General features: G+C 45.9%; 1 protein-coding gene across 1 annotated transcript in view; it reads left to right on the forward strand.

Moving 5' to 3' along the window:
- Positions 1-15,645, forward strand: part of CD99L2 (CD99 molecule like 2) — a 118,508-nt gene that overhangs the window by 96,432 nt on the left and 6,431 nt on the right. Inside the window, exons 5-7 of the mRNA XM_005889865.3 lie at positions 1,027-1,092; positions 11,555-11,596; positions 11,729-11,848. Coding sequence (XP_005889927.1) covers positions 1,027-1,092; positions 11,555-11,596; positions 11,729-11,848 — 228 coding nt within the window. The remainder of the gene's footprint in view (positions 1-1,026; positions 1,093-11,554; positions 11,597-11,728; positions 11,849-15,645) is intronic.

Raw genomic sequence — 15,645 nt, forward strand, 5'->3', positions numbered from 1 at the left:
CCATGGGGTCGCTACAAATCGGGCACGACTGAGCGACTTCACTTTCACTTTGGTGCATTGGAGAAGGAAATGGCAACCCACTCCAGTGTTCTTGCCTGGAGAATCCCAGGGACGGGGGAGCCTGGTGGGCTGCTGTCTATGGGGTCGCACAGAGTCGGACACGACTGAAGCGACTTAGCAGCAGCATAGGACTTTGGAGTGGAACAGAAATGCTTTAAGCATGCTTCCCATTTCATCACACAGAATGTTAAAAGATGTGTACTCAATGGTTGAGCTATAATAAAATAACTTTTTTGGTTTCCTTGTATTAGTTTTCTATTGTTGCATAACAGATTATCACAAATGGTTTCCTTTGGTGAGGAGTTCAGCAACACGTAAGCTGAGTTTTCTCTTCGGGGCCTCAGGCAGCTGCAGTCATAGTGTTATCTGGGTCTGGGGTCTCAGCTGAGCTTGGGTTGTCATCAAGCTCATGTGCTTATTGGGAGAGAGCCATTATCCTTGCAGTTCTAGAATGAATGGTTGCTTGCTTCTTTAAAGCCACCAGGAGAAAAACAGAGATGAGATGGGGAGAGAAGGGAAATTGGGAAGAGGGGTAGAGGTGAGGGAGAGGAAGACAGTCTATTGCTTCTAGTGTGTGACCTCAGGAAGGGGTCAGCTGTGTTTTGAAGGACTCACTTGATTAAGTTCAAGCCCCCCAGGAAAGTCTCCCTTTTGATTAATGGGAAGTCAAACTGATCAGGTTACTACAGAGTCCCTTCACTTCAGCATATAATATCAGCTATTATATGCATGGGGTGAAGCCATCCCATGCATGGTCCCCCCGAACTCAAAGTCAGGGGATGCTGGGGTATATACACTGTGGGGGAGAGATTCTGGGGGCCCCTTGAGAGTCTTGCCTACCGCATTCATCACAAATCCTGTTCAGTGGCAATCACTTTCTGGGTATGTTAGACAACATTAAGTAACAGATTTCTAGTCACTGATAAATGTTTTTGGGAATTGAGATGTGTGTTTCATTTTCTCCAGGTTTTTCAGACAAGGATCTTGAAGACATAGTAGGGGGTGGTGACTACAAACCTGACAAGGGTAAAGGTAGGAGCATCGATTTGTCCAAATGGCTTATTCTCACTAAAGACAGGATTACACAGCAGCCAGGTTGGGAGAGTGGTTCTCAGCCAGCCTCTGGGGCTTCGCTTGGAATGATGGAGGCTGTGCAGCTGTTGGCAGTGGCGGCGGGGGAGTGGATTTATAAGACTATTTGGAAAAGCCACATATTTCCCCTGATGTTCCTTAAGCCATGGCACTGCACAGGATAATGTGTCCATACTAGCAGATGTCATTTGCCAGTTGGCACTAGTTATTGTACCTGAAGTCAGGGGACTTGCTGGGCACAACCTTCCCAACCTGGGGAGCCTGTCACTCTTGGGATGGGAGGAGCGAATCTCATCATGAGAAGAATTATTTTTAAGACACCCATAGCAAGTCAAATATCTTTTAAAATATCTTTTGATTCTGAAATAGTTTAAGGCTCACAAGAAATTGTAAAACTAAATAAATAAATTGTTCAGGAGAATTCCTGTGTACCCTTCACCCAGCTTCTCCTGATGTCCTAACAAAACTATAGTTACGTTGTCAAAACCAGGAAGCCGACACTGGTACATTGCTGTTATTAAGTCATATATAGACCTTACTCAGATTTCATCAGATTTTGTATATACTTGTGTGTGTGTGTGTGTTGTGTGTGTGTGTACACATGCACTTGTGGGTCGATGACATTTTATCACAGGTAGGTTTGAGTGACTGTAACTGCAGTCAGGACACAGAACTGTACTGTCACCACAGAGAAACCACCTCCTGTCAGCCCTTCATAGTGATACCCTCCTCCAAGGCCAGATACTTTTCATTTCCCCCAAGTCATGCAAAGATTTAAACCTTTAATTTTAATATGTTGTCAAGATCTGATCCTAGTATGGAGACAGTGTTAGCCAGACTTGATGTGGCAAAATTACTTGTGGTTGTAACCTGTTCTGGTGATGTTATAACTCATCATTAGTGATGGAAATTTTTATAGTTGTAATTGTGATGGTAACATGTTGTGATGCTAAGTTGTGGCTGTAGCATTTTGTAGTGATTCCCTGTTGTGGTTGAAACTGTGGTTGTGAGTACAACAAATTCTGAGTGTAACATGTCATGAGTATATCTAGTGTCAGCCTGCTAGTTCTATGAACACCCCATAGTTCTATGAACTATGAACACCCCATAGTTCAGGCTGTGTGCCTTTCGTGTGGGAACAGTGTTGTCTTCTGATTAAAGGATACTGTAGTCAAATCAGTCCTTCAGAACACCTTTCCAAACAGTTCCATTTTGAATAAAAAGCTCTGAAAACCTCTAAATGAAACTCACAGGTGTCAGGAGAACATGGAACATTTAAAGGGCAAACCCAGCAAATTAGCCAATTACTCCCAGTGACAAATGGTATTTCCAGATGGTGAGAAGAGAGCAGTAGCAGCGTGTGTAAGCATGCCCACAAATGAAAGTCTGAGTGACATGTCTGGGGATTTCCTTATTAGCAAGGAAGAAGTATTAGGAAATTCTTTAATTAGGGTCATATTTGAACTTCTCTTGTAAAGAATAAGCAACTGTTAGCATAAGTTATGCCCTCTGTCATTATAGGTGTCAGACAAAAGAAAATAGAGAGTCTGAGCAAAAAAATATGAGTGTGAAACTGAAACATAGGTTATGATAAGAACATGATGAAATTCTCATACACTCTCCTCTATGCAAACATGCTAATGCCATGTATGAAGATAAAACATTATATTTAAATAAATGTTGATCTTCAATATAAAACAATCCTAAGTAGTGAATTTTCTAACCTTGAGTTTTAGCACTTAGACTCAACCATAATTTTGGAGTGTATTTCTGAAGTAGTATGTTACCTGTTATATATTTTTTCTCAAGAAAACATTTCTAATGGCCCTGTGGGGAAAACACAGACAATCTCTCATCAACAGGTCCCATCAGCCCTGGTGCCATCAGCCTCCTCCTAGTATTTTCACTGACTGCATCTCCTCATTGTCCCCTCTGTGGTCTGTTCCTCAGTGTATGCAAGCCTGTACTCCCATTTCCCCAGAGCTACTCTTTCATCTCCAGTGACTTCTTGGTGGTAACAGCCCTCTGCCCCATGTGACCTCTGCAGCATACTTTGCTGACCACCTTCTTCTCCACATTCTTTATTTCTGGGTCCTTCCTGGCACTCTCCCACTTTCTTGGTCTCGTTCACTTCTTCCTAAATACTGCTGCCTGCTGGGTCCGTTTCCTTGGGCTTCCAGTTTGGTATGTCATTCTCTTCCCACTGAGGAAGAGAATTAGAAACCAAGATCTGGATGTTCAGTATATTCTTTAGTGGGTTGCTACTTCTAAACCCTTAAACTGGGCAGACCTACGAAATAGGAAGTATATGGATGTATTTTAAACCATATACACGTATGTATCTATAATTATGTCTGTATTTATTCATCAGCATCTATATTAACCTAAACATGAATTCATACTTAAGCCTTTTGGCAGTAGATCACAGTTGGAGACATAGTATTCTTTCCTTATTGATCTTTAACTTCTGTCTCTGACCATGAGAAACCTACCATCCATCAACTATTTGCTTACTTGCTCAGTTCTGATACTATACATGTATATAGCACAACCAGAATTGTTCATCCTTACTCCTTGAGAAACAACTTTACCAATTACAGTCCAGTGTTTGTTTTTCTTCTTTTGGCTTTACCTCATAGTGTCTGTCAAAATACCATTTGTTAAAAGTTGCTCACATAACTCCTTTATTACACCTCCATTCAGTGCAGTTTTTACACACATTTATAATGTAGATACATTCATTTGTCACAGTCTACATTCCGTCCTGGCATCTCCCACTAACCTGGTTGATATTTTGCTTTGTTCTTTTGCTTGTATACATCATTAAAGGTTATTCCTTGTGATATGTATTCATATGGATTTTTACAAATGCATATAGTCATATGTCTACCACCCAAGTAGCATACAGAACAGTTCTATCACCATAAAAATTCTCCTATACACCCCTTTGGTACTCAGCCTCTGTCTTTCCTCAACTGTAATCCATTCTCTCTTAGCACAACCACAAATCTGTTTATCATCTCAAGAGCTTTGCCTTTTTCTAGAATGTCATATAACTGGAATCATACCGTATATAACCTTTACAGACTGGCTTATTTCATTTAGCAATGTGCATTGAAGGTCCTTTATGTTTTTTCATGGGTTGATAACTCATTTCTTTATAATAATATTTCATTGTCTAGATGTACCGCAGTTTGCTCATTCACCTGTTGAAGGACATCTTGGTTGCATTTAGTTTTTGGTGACTATAAATAAAGCTACTGTAAATATTTATATACAGGTTTTTGTGCAGACATAAGTTTTCAGTCCACTTAGGTAAATACCTAGGTATATAATTGCTTGGTCAAATGGTAAATCTAGCCTTACAACAAACTTCCCTGTCTTAGTTGCTCAGTCATATCTGACTCTTTGTGACCCCATGGACTATAGCCTGCCTGATTCCTCTGTCCACAGGGATTTTCCAGGCAAGAATACTGGAGTGGGTTGCCATGCCCTCCTTCATTGGATCTTCCCAACCCTGGGATCAAACCTAGGTCTCCCTCATTGCAGGAGGATTATTTACCATCTGAGACACCAGGCTGTCTTCTAAAGTGACTATACCACATATACCCAGAGAAAACCATAACTCAAAAACACATATTCACCGCAATGTTTGTTGCAGCACTGTTTACCATAGCCAAGAAATGGAAGCAGCCTAAATGTCCATCAACAAATGAGTGGATAAAGATATGGTGTGCATGCATGCAGGCTAAGTCACTTCAGTTGTGTACAACTGCAATCCTATGGACTGTAGTCTGCCAGGCTCCTCTGTCCATGGGGATTTTCCAGGCAAGAATATTGGAGTGGGTTGCCATGCCCTCCTCCAAGGGATCATCCCAACCCAGGGATCGAACCTATGTCTCTTATGTCTCTTGCACTGGCAAGTGGATTCTTTACCATTAGTGCCACCTGGGAAGTCCCAAAGATGTGGTACACATATACAATTGAAAGCCATTAAGCCATAAGATTCTGAAAGAGATGGGAATACCAGACCACCTGACCTGCCTCTTGAGAAACCTATATGCAGGTCAGGAAGCAACAGTTTGAACTGGACATGGAACAACAGACTGGTTCCAAATAGGAAAAGGAGTACGTCAAGGCTGTATATTATCACCTACTTATTTAACTTCTATGCAGAGTACATCATGAGAAACGCTGGGCTGGAAGGAGCACAAACTGAATCAAGATTGCGGGGAGAAATATCAATAACCTCAGATATGCAGATGACACCACCCTTATGGCAGAAACTGAAGAGGAACTCAAAAGCCTCTTGACGAATGTGAAAGAGGAGAGTGACAAAGTTGGCTTAAAGCTCAACATTCAGAAAACGAAGATCATGGTATCTAGTCCCATCACTTCATGGGAAATAGATGAGGAAACAGTGGAAACAGTGTCAGACTTTATTTTCTGGGGCTCCAAAATCACTGCAGATGGTGACTGCAGCCATGAAATTAAAAGATACTTACTCCTTGGAAGGAAAGTTATGACCAACCTAGATATCATATTCAAGAGCAGAGACATTACTTTGCCAACAAAGGTCCATCTAGTCAAGGCTATGGTTTTTCCAGTGGTCATCTATCGATGTGAGAGTTGGACTGTGAAGAAAGCTGAGCACCAAAGAATTGATGCTTTTGAACTGTAGTGTTGGAGAAGACTCTTGAGAGTCCCTTGGACTGCAAGGAGTTCCAAACAGTCCATTCTAAAGGAGATCATTCCTGGGTGTTCATTGGAAGGACTGATGCTGAAGCTGAAACTCCAATACCTTGGCCACCTCATGCGAAGAGTTGACTCATTGGAAAAGACTCTGATGCTGGGAGGGATTGGGGGCAGGAGGAGAAGGGGACGACAGGATGAGATGGCTGGATGGCATCACTGACTCAGTGGATATGAGTTGGGTGAACTCCGGGAGTTGATGATGGACAGGGAGGCCTGGCGTGCTGCAATTCATGGGGTCGCAAAGAGTCAGACACAACTGAAGGACTGAACTGAACTGAAGCCATAAAAAAGCCATAAAAAGCACAGACATCACTTTGCCAACAAAGGTTCATATAGTCACAGCTATGCATTTTACGGTGGCCATGTACAGAACTTAGAGTTGGACCATAAAGAAGGCTGAGCACCAAAGAATTGATGCTTTCAAATTATTGTGCTGGAGAAGACTCTTGAGATCAGACCAATCAATCCCAAAGGAAATCAATCCTGAATATTCATTGGAAAGACTGATGTTTAAGCTCCAATACTTTGGCAACTTGATGTGAAGAGCCGACTCATTGGAAAAGACCCTGCTGATGCTTTCCTTCATCTGGAAAAGATTGAGGGCAGCAGAAGAAGGTGGCAGAGGATGAGACAGTTAGATTGCATGAGTGACTCGATGCACATGAGTTTGAGCAAACTCAGGGAGACAGTGGAGAACAAGAAAGCCTGGCATGCTGTAGTCCCGGGAGTCACAAAGAGTCAAATACAATTTAGTGACTAAACAACAACAGCCATGAAAGGGAACAAAATTGGGTCATTTGTAGAGACATGGATGGACCTAGAGACTTACACAGAGTAAAGTAAGTCAGAAAGAGAAACACATTGTATATTAATGCATATATGTGGAATGTATAGAAATGGTATAGATGATCCTACTTGCAAAACAGAGATAGAGACATAGAGAAAAATGTATGGATACCAAGAGGGGAAAGGGGGGTGATGGGATGAATTGTCCATAGTAAGAGTAAATTGCAGTCTGAAATATGTTGTACCAGGGATTTTCTAGTACAGCAGAAGGCAACTCTAGACTCTTTGGTATGTAGTTGTGATGTAAAATTGTGAACTCAGAAGGCAAGTGAGGATGCAAAACATACTGTCCATGAAAATGAAGATCCTATCAGTGACCTGTGAAATAGCCTGTTTGAACTGTTCCTCCAGTTGTAGGCAAGTAGAGGTGGATGGATTTGCATGAGGCTTGTGTGTTTTCAAACATCTTTAAAAAAAATCATATGAAAAATACTTATTTCCCCATCAGTGGAGAATCACTAGTAATACTTAGGGGTATATGGTCACAGTACTTTCTTTTTTTTAATAAATTAATTAATTAATTTATTTTTGGCTGTGCTGGGTCTTCATTGCTGCTTTCAGCCTTTCTCTAGTTGCGGCCAGCAGGGGCTACTCTGTAGTCGTGGTGTGCAGGCTTCTCACTGCAGGGGCTTCTCTTGTGGTGCACAGGCTTCAGTAGTTGCAGTGCACAGGCTTAGTTGCCACATGGCATGTGGAATCTTCCCAGACCAGGGGTTGAACCCGTGTCCCGCGAATTGATAGGTAGATTCTTAACCACTGGCCCACTAGGGAAGTCCACAGGACTTTTTCCATGCATAAAGTATACATTTGTAAATGTTTAGTTTTTAAAAATGATATCAGTTCAGTTCAGTTGCTCAGTCATGTCCGACTCTTTGCGATCCCATGAATTGCAGCACGCCAGGCCTCCCTGTCCATCACCTGATCTCCCACATTGTAGGCAGACACTTTACGGTCTGAGCCACCAGGGAAGTCCTGTACAAAATTTTGTCCTGTTTAAATTTTCCATTTCTTTGAATCCAAGACATGAAACATTTCACCTCTGTCTTATTAGACACTCTTACTATATTATGTGAATTGCCTGTTCATGCCTGTTGCCCCGTTTTCTACTCATTTATGTGTATGGGCTTCTTTTATGTTAGGGATTATTAATCCCTTTTTATACTTTCTGAAAACATTTACCCATTCATCATTTGATGAACCTTTATATTGTTTCTGCTTTTTCACTTTTACAACTAATGCTATGATGAAATCAGCATACCAGTTTTTGTGTGGTCGTGTGTTTTCAATTCTCTTGGGTATACACATCTAGAAGTGGAATTGTCCAGCCTCATGGTAACTCTGTGTTTACCTTTGGGAGGAACCACCAACCTGTTTTCCACAGCAGCTGTACCATATTACATTCCCGTCAGCACTATATGAAAGATCCATTTTCTTCACATCCTTCCTAACACTTATTTACCTTTTGTAGATTCTAGCCATCTAACGTGTGTGAAGTGGTATCTCACCGTGGGTTTGATTGCATTTCCCTGGTAGCTAATGGTGCTGAGCATCTTTTCATGTGTTTATTGGCCATTTGAATATCTCTCTGGAGAAATGTCTTCATTTTCTTTGTCTATTTTAAAACAGAATTCTTTGCCTTTTTACTGAGTTGTAGAATTTCTTTATTCTCAATATTCATCCCTTATCAGATATAGAATTTGCCATTGTTTTCTTCCATTCCGTGGATTGTCTTTCCCTTTCTTGATGATATATTATGAAGCACAAAGGTTGTTGATTTTGAAGTTTAGCCATTTTCCCCTTTTGTTTCTTATGCTTTTAATAGTTAAGTTTTTACTTTTGGTATGATCTTTTCTGTTTCAGGCTCCTAGATTGAGGGCCAGGTTTAGAAAGTCATTCCCTACCCCAAGACAATATAAATGTTGTTGCACATTTTCTTCTAGTGCTTCTATTGTTTCATCTATTTTATATTTATTGGAAACTTATTTCCATGGGTGGTGTTGGTTTGGATAAATCTGTTATGCCAGTGGGTCATCAGTTGTCCCAATAGCATTTTTTGCGTGGTATGCCTTTTGTAAAGGAAGTGGATTCAGCCTGTGCTCAGAGGAAGTAAACAGAGCTCAGTAGTCAAACAGGGATCAAAACCATGACATTGGCTTGGCTAACTTCAATGGCAAACCTTTGCAGCCAAGTTCACTTCAGATTCATGGAACTGGAAGTGGTGGAAGGATCCAGAATGACTGCAGTTTTGTTTTCCAGTTGTTCTTTACCCTCACAGTATCTCAGCCCATGTGCCCATCTGAGCAATGGGTTACCCACAGGATGTGATCACATGATCACGTGTTTTTTGGTTTGTTTTTTTTTTTTGAGAAAGGAATACCATTTGTTTGTCATCTTCTTAGAAGAACACCTTTGTCCAATAACTGGTGGTCAGATAGGAGTTCCTAGACTATAGAATTGAGCGTTTGCATCTCTTTGACAGCCAAGGGAAGCCCCGTATTCCCTCTGCATGCCCCTCTAGGCAGGTTCCGCAGGGGGCCTCCAGTTTTCTTTTCAAGTAACACCCTCATAGCTCATGGCCATACAGATCATGAGGTACAAGTTGTTGTGGATTCTTATGATCAAGAATTAATAAGGAAAGAGAGACTGGGGAACACTCAGCTTCATTCCAGTTCGAGGTGAAAGAAAGAGTGGGTAGAGTTGCTCATTCCTGGGCTTCCCTGGTGGCTCAGAGGGTAAAGTGTCTGCCTGCAATGCAGGAGACCTGGGTTTGATCCCTGGGCTGGGAAGATCCCCTGGAGAAGGAAATGGCAACCCACTCCAGTATTCTTGCCTGGAGAATCCCATGGATGGAGGAGCCTGGTAGGCTACAGTCTACTGGGTTGCAAAGAGTTGGACACAACTGAGCGACTTCACTTTCACTTTTCACCTGGAAATCTAGTGATGTGAACACGTCAGCAGAGGACATCTGTGTAGGTGCTCACTGCTACCCTTGTTGACGGCCACCTTGGGCACAGCAGGAGAGAGCAGTGATGGGCCAATGCAGCCAAACTCCAAGCCCTCACAGGTGACCTCATTGCTGACTTGTTAACATACAACGTGACTCATGTCCTGCTCTCTGGTCTGCTTTATCCAACAGCAGTGATAGTGTTTTTGAAAATGCTAGTGCTCTTGGAGAAGGAAATGGCAACCCACTCCAGTGTTCTTGCCTGGAAAATCCCATGGATTGAGGAGGCTGGCCGGCTGCAGTCCATGGGGTGGCAAAGAGTCCGATACGACTTAGTAACTAAACCACCCACCACCCATAGAGAATACAGGGTGTCCTGTAAAAAAAAAAAAAATGAAGAAAATGCTAGTGCTCCTTGTTTTGTAAATACTCATTCATATCCAATCAGGGATGTCTATAAAACACATTTAACTCAAGGATTCAGCCCCAGGTGGGAACATAGCAAATCTCATTTTCTCCCTCAAGACTCTTATTTTTAAAAATAGACTGTATTTTTTAGAGCAGTTTCACAGTAAAACTGAACATTTTACGGAGTTCCCATACCCCCCATACACCCACAGTCTCTCCATTAGCAACATCCCAAACAGGGGGTACATTTGTTACAATTTGTGAACCTACAGCCCCCCACCCAGAGTCTTTGATTGGTCAAGGAAATGTCAAAGGTCATTGCCTCTGGCATCTGAGAGCAGTTTCCCCCAAGAACCCTGGGCTCTGGGAGTACAGTCTTCATTCATTAATGAGCTTGTGTCCTGAGATGAAGAGGGTGCCCAGGAAAGAGTGCTCAGGGCTAATTAAATGTCCTAAATGGTACCCCTTGCTTGGCAGGGAGCTGCTGTCTGGGCTGTGTGTGTGCTGGTGTGTGTGTATGTTCTCTGAAAGTCGACCACGTTTAAGTTTGTGTGACCACCACTGCAATCAAGAGAACAGTGCTGTCACTGCAGAGGTCCTTCCTGTTTTTCTTTTTTAATCACAGCCAACTGCCTCCCTCTTTACCCTCCCTAACCCCTGTCAGCCACTAATCTGTTCTCCATCTCTGTGATATTTCATATTTCAGAGCTTTTTGAATTTCAAAATCCTAGATAAGGGATTGTCAGCTTGCATTGCTTTGTGTTCCACAAACAACTCACACTATATGCCAAGCTAGAAGTAGATGGCCTTAAAAAGCTCTTGATTATCACTTAATCCTGTGTACCTAAGTTACCGGAGTAGAAGCATCTGAATTTGAAGAAAAGCATGTAAAAGGGCTAACTAAGCACAAGAGGAAAGGAAATTGAAATATTAACCATAAATCTCTTTGAATAGTAGGATGATGAATTGTTTTTATACTAGTCTTTCATCCTTTTTTAAAACAAACTTTTACATAACCGTGGTTCTGTAATTAGATAAGCAGTAAATGTATGTTATAGGAGGCACTAGGTGCACAGGACCCACAGTGTTGGCATGTAGAGTCAGGCTTGCCCGGCATGAGCTCAGCTCTGCCACCTGCCGGCAGATCCCTCACCTGCGCACCTTCACTCTGGGGTGTTGTGGACACCTGCCCCCGTGTATGGCAGAGCTGTATGTAAAGAGCCAGGATACTACATGTTCTCAGTGCACGGTCACTGTCGTTTCAAAAATAAAAAGTTCCCCCTCGGCTTGGCAGGTGGCAGGCATAAGGAAGCAGGTCTTGCTGTAGTCAGGGCGAAGCCCCCCGGGGCAGAGATGAAGAGGGGTCTCAGTGAGTCAGGAAGGGGCTGTCACTCCCGACCCTGAGCTGGTGGTCACAGCGGACACTGACTGCTTTTGTCCTTTATGCAGGTGGTGGCCAGTATGGCGGCGGGGACAACTCTGATGACTCTGGTAAGTTGGGAATCCTGAGGTTTCTGTGGAAACCACAGGGGGGTATTGCTGGCCGCTTGGGTCTCCGGGTGGCCTTCCCGACCTTTCTTTGACGGCCATGTCTCTCCGTGCCTCCCCCCCACCTCTGCCTAGGAATGTCGGCAGAGACTGGCACCATCGCCGGCGTGGCCAGCGCTCTGGCCATGGCGCTGATCGGTGCTGTATCCAGTTACATCTCCTACCAGCAGAAGAAGTTCTGCTTCAGCATACAGCGTAAGTGGACCCACCTGCGGCCACGCCCTCCCACAGCAGAAGATAAACAGAGGGCCGGGGCTTTGGAGGAGGAGAGGGCAGCACTCTGAGCAAGCTAAGATTCAGCAGACTTCCCCGGGGTGAGGTGGAGGTGGGGCTGCACTTTTTTAAGCCCTCGGAGACAGACCTAGGCTTAACTGAAGTATAAACGAGCCTGGAAGAGAGGATTGGGGTGGGCCCAATAACCTCGGTCTTCCAAGGGTGACTACCGGGCTTCTTGTAGAACAGGAAGGAGGCTCTGGATTTCCATGTGGCTTCGGCTCTTGCCCAAGGGGACGTCAGGCCTTTGGCGACAGAAGGCAGATGTCCCTCAGACCTCTGAGTCCAGCAGGCAGCACTGTTGGGCCTGCCAGCCCACTCCTCACCCTGGTGACCCTTCCCTCCCTCTCGGATCCCAAGGAGCTGCTGGCTGCTGCCCGGGTGCCCCTGCTCTTCCCCTGTGAGCCACAGAATCTTAAAATACATGGAATCCTGAATTGTTTGAAAGGAACAGGAAGCAATAGGAAGAGTTTTGTCATATTGGTGGCTGTCGTTCTGGGTTGTAGTGGTGAGTCTGTCCATGGCGTGTGAGTGGAATAGTTACGGATGGACTCTGTCAGAAGCCCACCTACAGGCGCCCTGTGTTAAGGGATCCACACAGGGAAGCCATTGAGGGTGAACAAGACCACACTCAATTGTTTTACAAGCACGGCGTTGATGTATTGCTGTGTGCAGAGCGTGTCTCTGGTTGAAGATGGGAAATCTTTAGTTCAAGTAAGGGAACTTGACTCAGCCATAGTTTTCCTCTTTCCTGCGGCTCAGGACCATCTCCTGTGAAGTTTCCCCTGCCCTTGCTCTGGGCCTCTGCCCTTAATTCTAGCCTGGAGCTGAGCTTCCCAGGAAATGGACTTGGGTCCTAGAATGCTTTGCTTGTAGCTGTTGCCGATGTCTCCAGCCTGATTTTCCATCTGGCCATGACGTTTGGTGCTTCTACTCTTATACAATGTCTGTGACCGGGGCCATGGCATACAACTCCGCAGGCTGTGCACAGGAGTACCCCAGGGACAGCACGTGTCTCAGTGCACAACCTGCACAGCTGTTCATGGCTGCCCTGCTATAGCTCCAGAGCTTGGTTGTGTAGAGTGGTGTGAACAGTCAGAAGGAGTACAGAACTGAAGGTGGGGTTGGCCTTAGAGCTATCACTTGTCCCAGCTCAAAAGCAAACAAGCAGCTTGAAACAGCAAACCTATTGTCTCATGGTCTGGAGGTCAGAAGTTCAAGATCAAGGTGGCAGCAGCACTGGTTCCATCTGAAGGCTGTAGGGGAGGATCCTTTCTTCCTCTCCCAGCTTTTGGTAACCCCAAGCATCCCTTGGCTTATGGCCGCATCACTCCAGTCTCTGTGACTGTCATCTTCTGTCTCATCATTGGCTGTGGGCCCCACCCTAAATCCAGGGTGATCTCATCTTGAGATCCTTAACTTAGTCACATCTGCAAAGACCCTTTTCCCAAATAAGGTCACATCCACAGGTTCCAGGGATGAGGACATGGACAGAGGCTTTGGGGGCCACCATTCACCCCAGTTCAGCACTGTAACTATAACAGTGACATGAGCACAATCCATGGTTAATCAAAGACATGCCCACAGCAGAGTTGGGCCAGATGGCTCGGGGCCACAGGGTGGCTTGGAGACTTGAAATTGCATGTTGGATAAGAGAAGTAAAAGCTGGGCCTGCAGTCAGAGTAAGAATGGCTTCCCATGCTCACCAGTGCCCGACCCTGCTTGGCCCAGATCACTGCCCCAAGCACCACCACCTCCCAACGGGGCATCATGGCGGGTACCTTCAGTTTGTAGATGAGACAGCGGCTGAGGAGACTGTTGAAGGAACTCAGTGACCATGGGAAGTGATAAATCCAGAAGGAAAGAGTGCCGGTAGGTAGGAACAGGGAGGATGAGAGCGGTTGATTTCCAAACCGAATAGATGTCTAGGTTGTGTCTGTCTCTGCAGAGGCACTCAGGTGAAAGTACATGATTTTCCCACTTGTTTCCTAAAACAAAGAGGTGCAAGTTTCCACCAGTTGGAGTAGCAGTCAAAACCCAATAAAATTTGAGAATATGAAGGCTTTGGTACACAGAAACCAGTTAATTGTACAGCACTTGGGGAACAATAAACCTGTGATACTGAGGTGGCAGGACGTGGATGTGACCTCTCTCGGCAGGCGGGCTCTAGGGGTTAGGGTGTTGCTGGGCCACGTGCTGGGGGCCTGGCCCAGGGAAGCCAGCATGCTTGGAGGGCTGACGGGGGCTCCCAGGAAACTCATGGAACCTGTGGGCCTCTCCCAGCCCCCAACTCGGTCTGAGGGCTGGCCGCCCAGTCCTTTCCCAGTCTGTCAGTGATGTCTTTGTCATGGCTGAAACCACACTCTCCTGCGAGTGCCATCATCAGCCCCGGTTTCCTCTGAAGGAAACCGAGTTCAGAGCATCCTCCACATCTGAAAAGGCCCCCTCTTGCTTCTGTGTCTGTCCCCTGTGCCAGCAACATCTTCTTCCAAAGCTGGAAGTTGCATCTGCTCCTGTGTCCATGGCCTCCCCTTATGAATCCCTCCGGCCCTCCTGGGTCCTTCTGTCCCCCCGATGTGACATCAGAGGAGTCCCCGTTCCTGGGGCCTGTGCTCTGCCCCATTGCCAAGTCTCCTTGTCCTACATCTGGGCAGTTCCATCAGCTCCCCTCCCCCGCTGCCTGCCCTGGGCTCCCCACCACTTCTCTCTGCTCTGAACAGCCTGTGGGCCCTGTTTCAAGTGTGCAGGGGCTGCTCCCCCTGGACCTCCTGTGTGCCTCTGACCCAGCCCCTGAGCTTAACATTCAAAGCCCTTCATGGTATGGTTCCATCCATGTCCCTTCTCCTCCCCGCCTGTGGTCCGTGTCCCCAGAAGCCTTTCTGCACAGCTGCACTGACTTCCCTGAGGATGCACCGCTCTCTCCAGCACCCTGTCCGACACGCCCTCTCTTCCCCTAGCAGCTTTCATCCTTTGGGCCTGGGACACCCTCCCGGGCTGCCTTCCTGCCCTCCAGCCTGTGGGAGGATGTCTGTCTTGCCTGCTGCCACAGCGCCCTCTGCTGACCCACTGGGCAGCCCATGGCGTGGGATGGGGGCTTGCTGGTTTCTGTGACACCGCCCCATCCCATCTCTCTGAACTGTCAGCACCCATGGGTGCCTGTGTGTGTTGTTTCATCCACCGAAGTGTCCGTGGCCTCTGTGTTTGGGTAGCATCAGGAGGAGCCCTGTGGATGTGTGTGGGGGGTCAATCCCCTGAGAAGCCAGGACTCAGCATCTCCCATCCCCACCCTTTCTGTTAAGCCTCAGCCACTCAAACAGGGAAGTAAGTCAGGGAAGGCCAAGCAGAAGCCACTCTGTACCCGGTGCACAGGGATGCCCCGGGGGACAGCACACGACTGCTAGGAGGGCCTGACCCTGCCATGGTGCTTGGGGCCTTGCAGTTTCTCCTGCCACCAAACAGGTCCTGGCCTTGGGGACCCTCTGCTTCCCCTGTCTCTGCCCTCCAGCGCCAAGGGTCAGCGTGTTGCGTGGAAAGCCCACCTGGCTTGTTGCCAGGGGCTGAGTTTTTGCTCCAGGGTCCTAAGTTTTGTGTCTTGCCTTCAGATGCAGCAGAAGGTCAAGGTAACGACGTGCTCTGACTTACTCATTGTCCCCTTCTGCTTTGGTGTCTGCCCTTCATCACCCACCCAACTCCTCCCTCCCCTCCATGCTGCTCTTGTC

This window comes from Bos mutus, chromosome X (genome assembly GCF_027580195.1).
Source record: "Bos mutus isolate GX-2022 chromosome X, NWIPB_WYAK_1.1, whole genome shotgun sequence".
In the NCBI taxonomy this organism is placed as follows: domain Eukaryota; kingdom Metazoa; phylum Chordata; class Mammalia; order Artiodactyla; family Bovidae; genus Bos; species Bos mutus.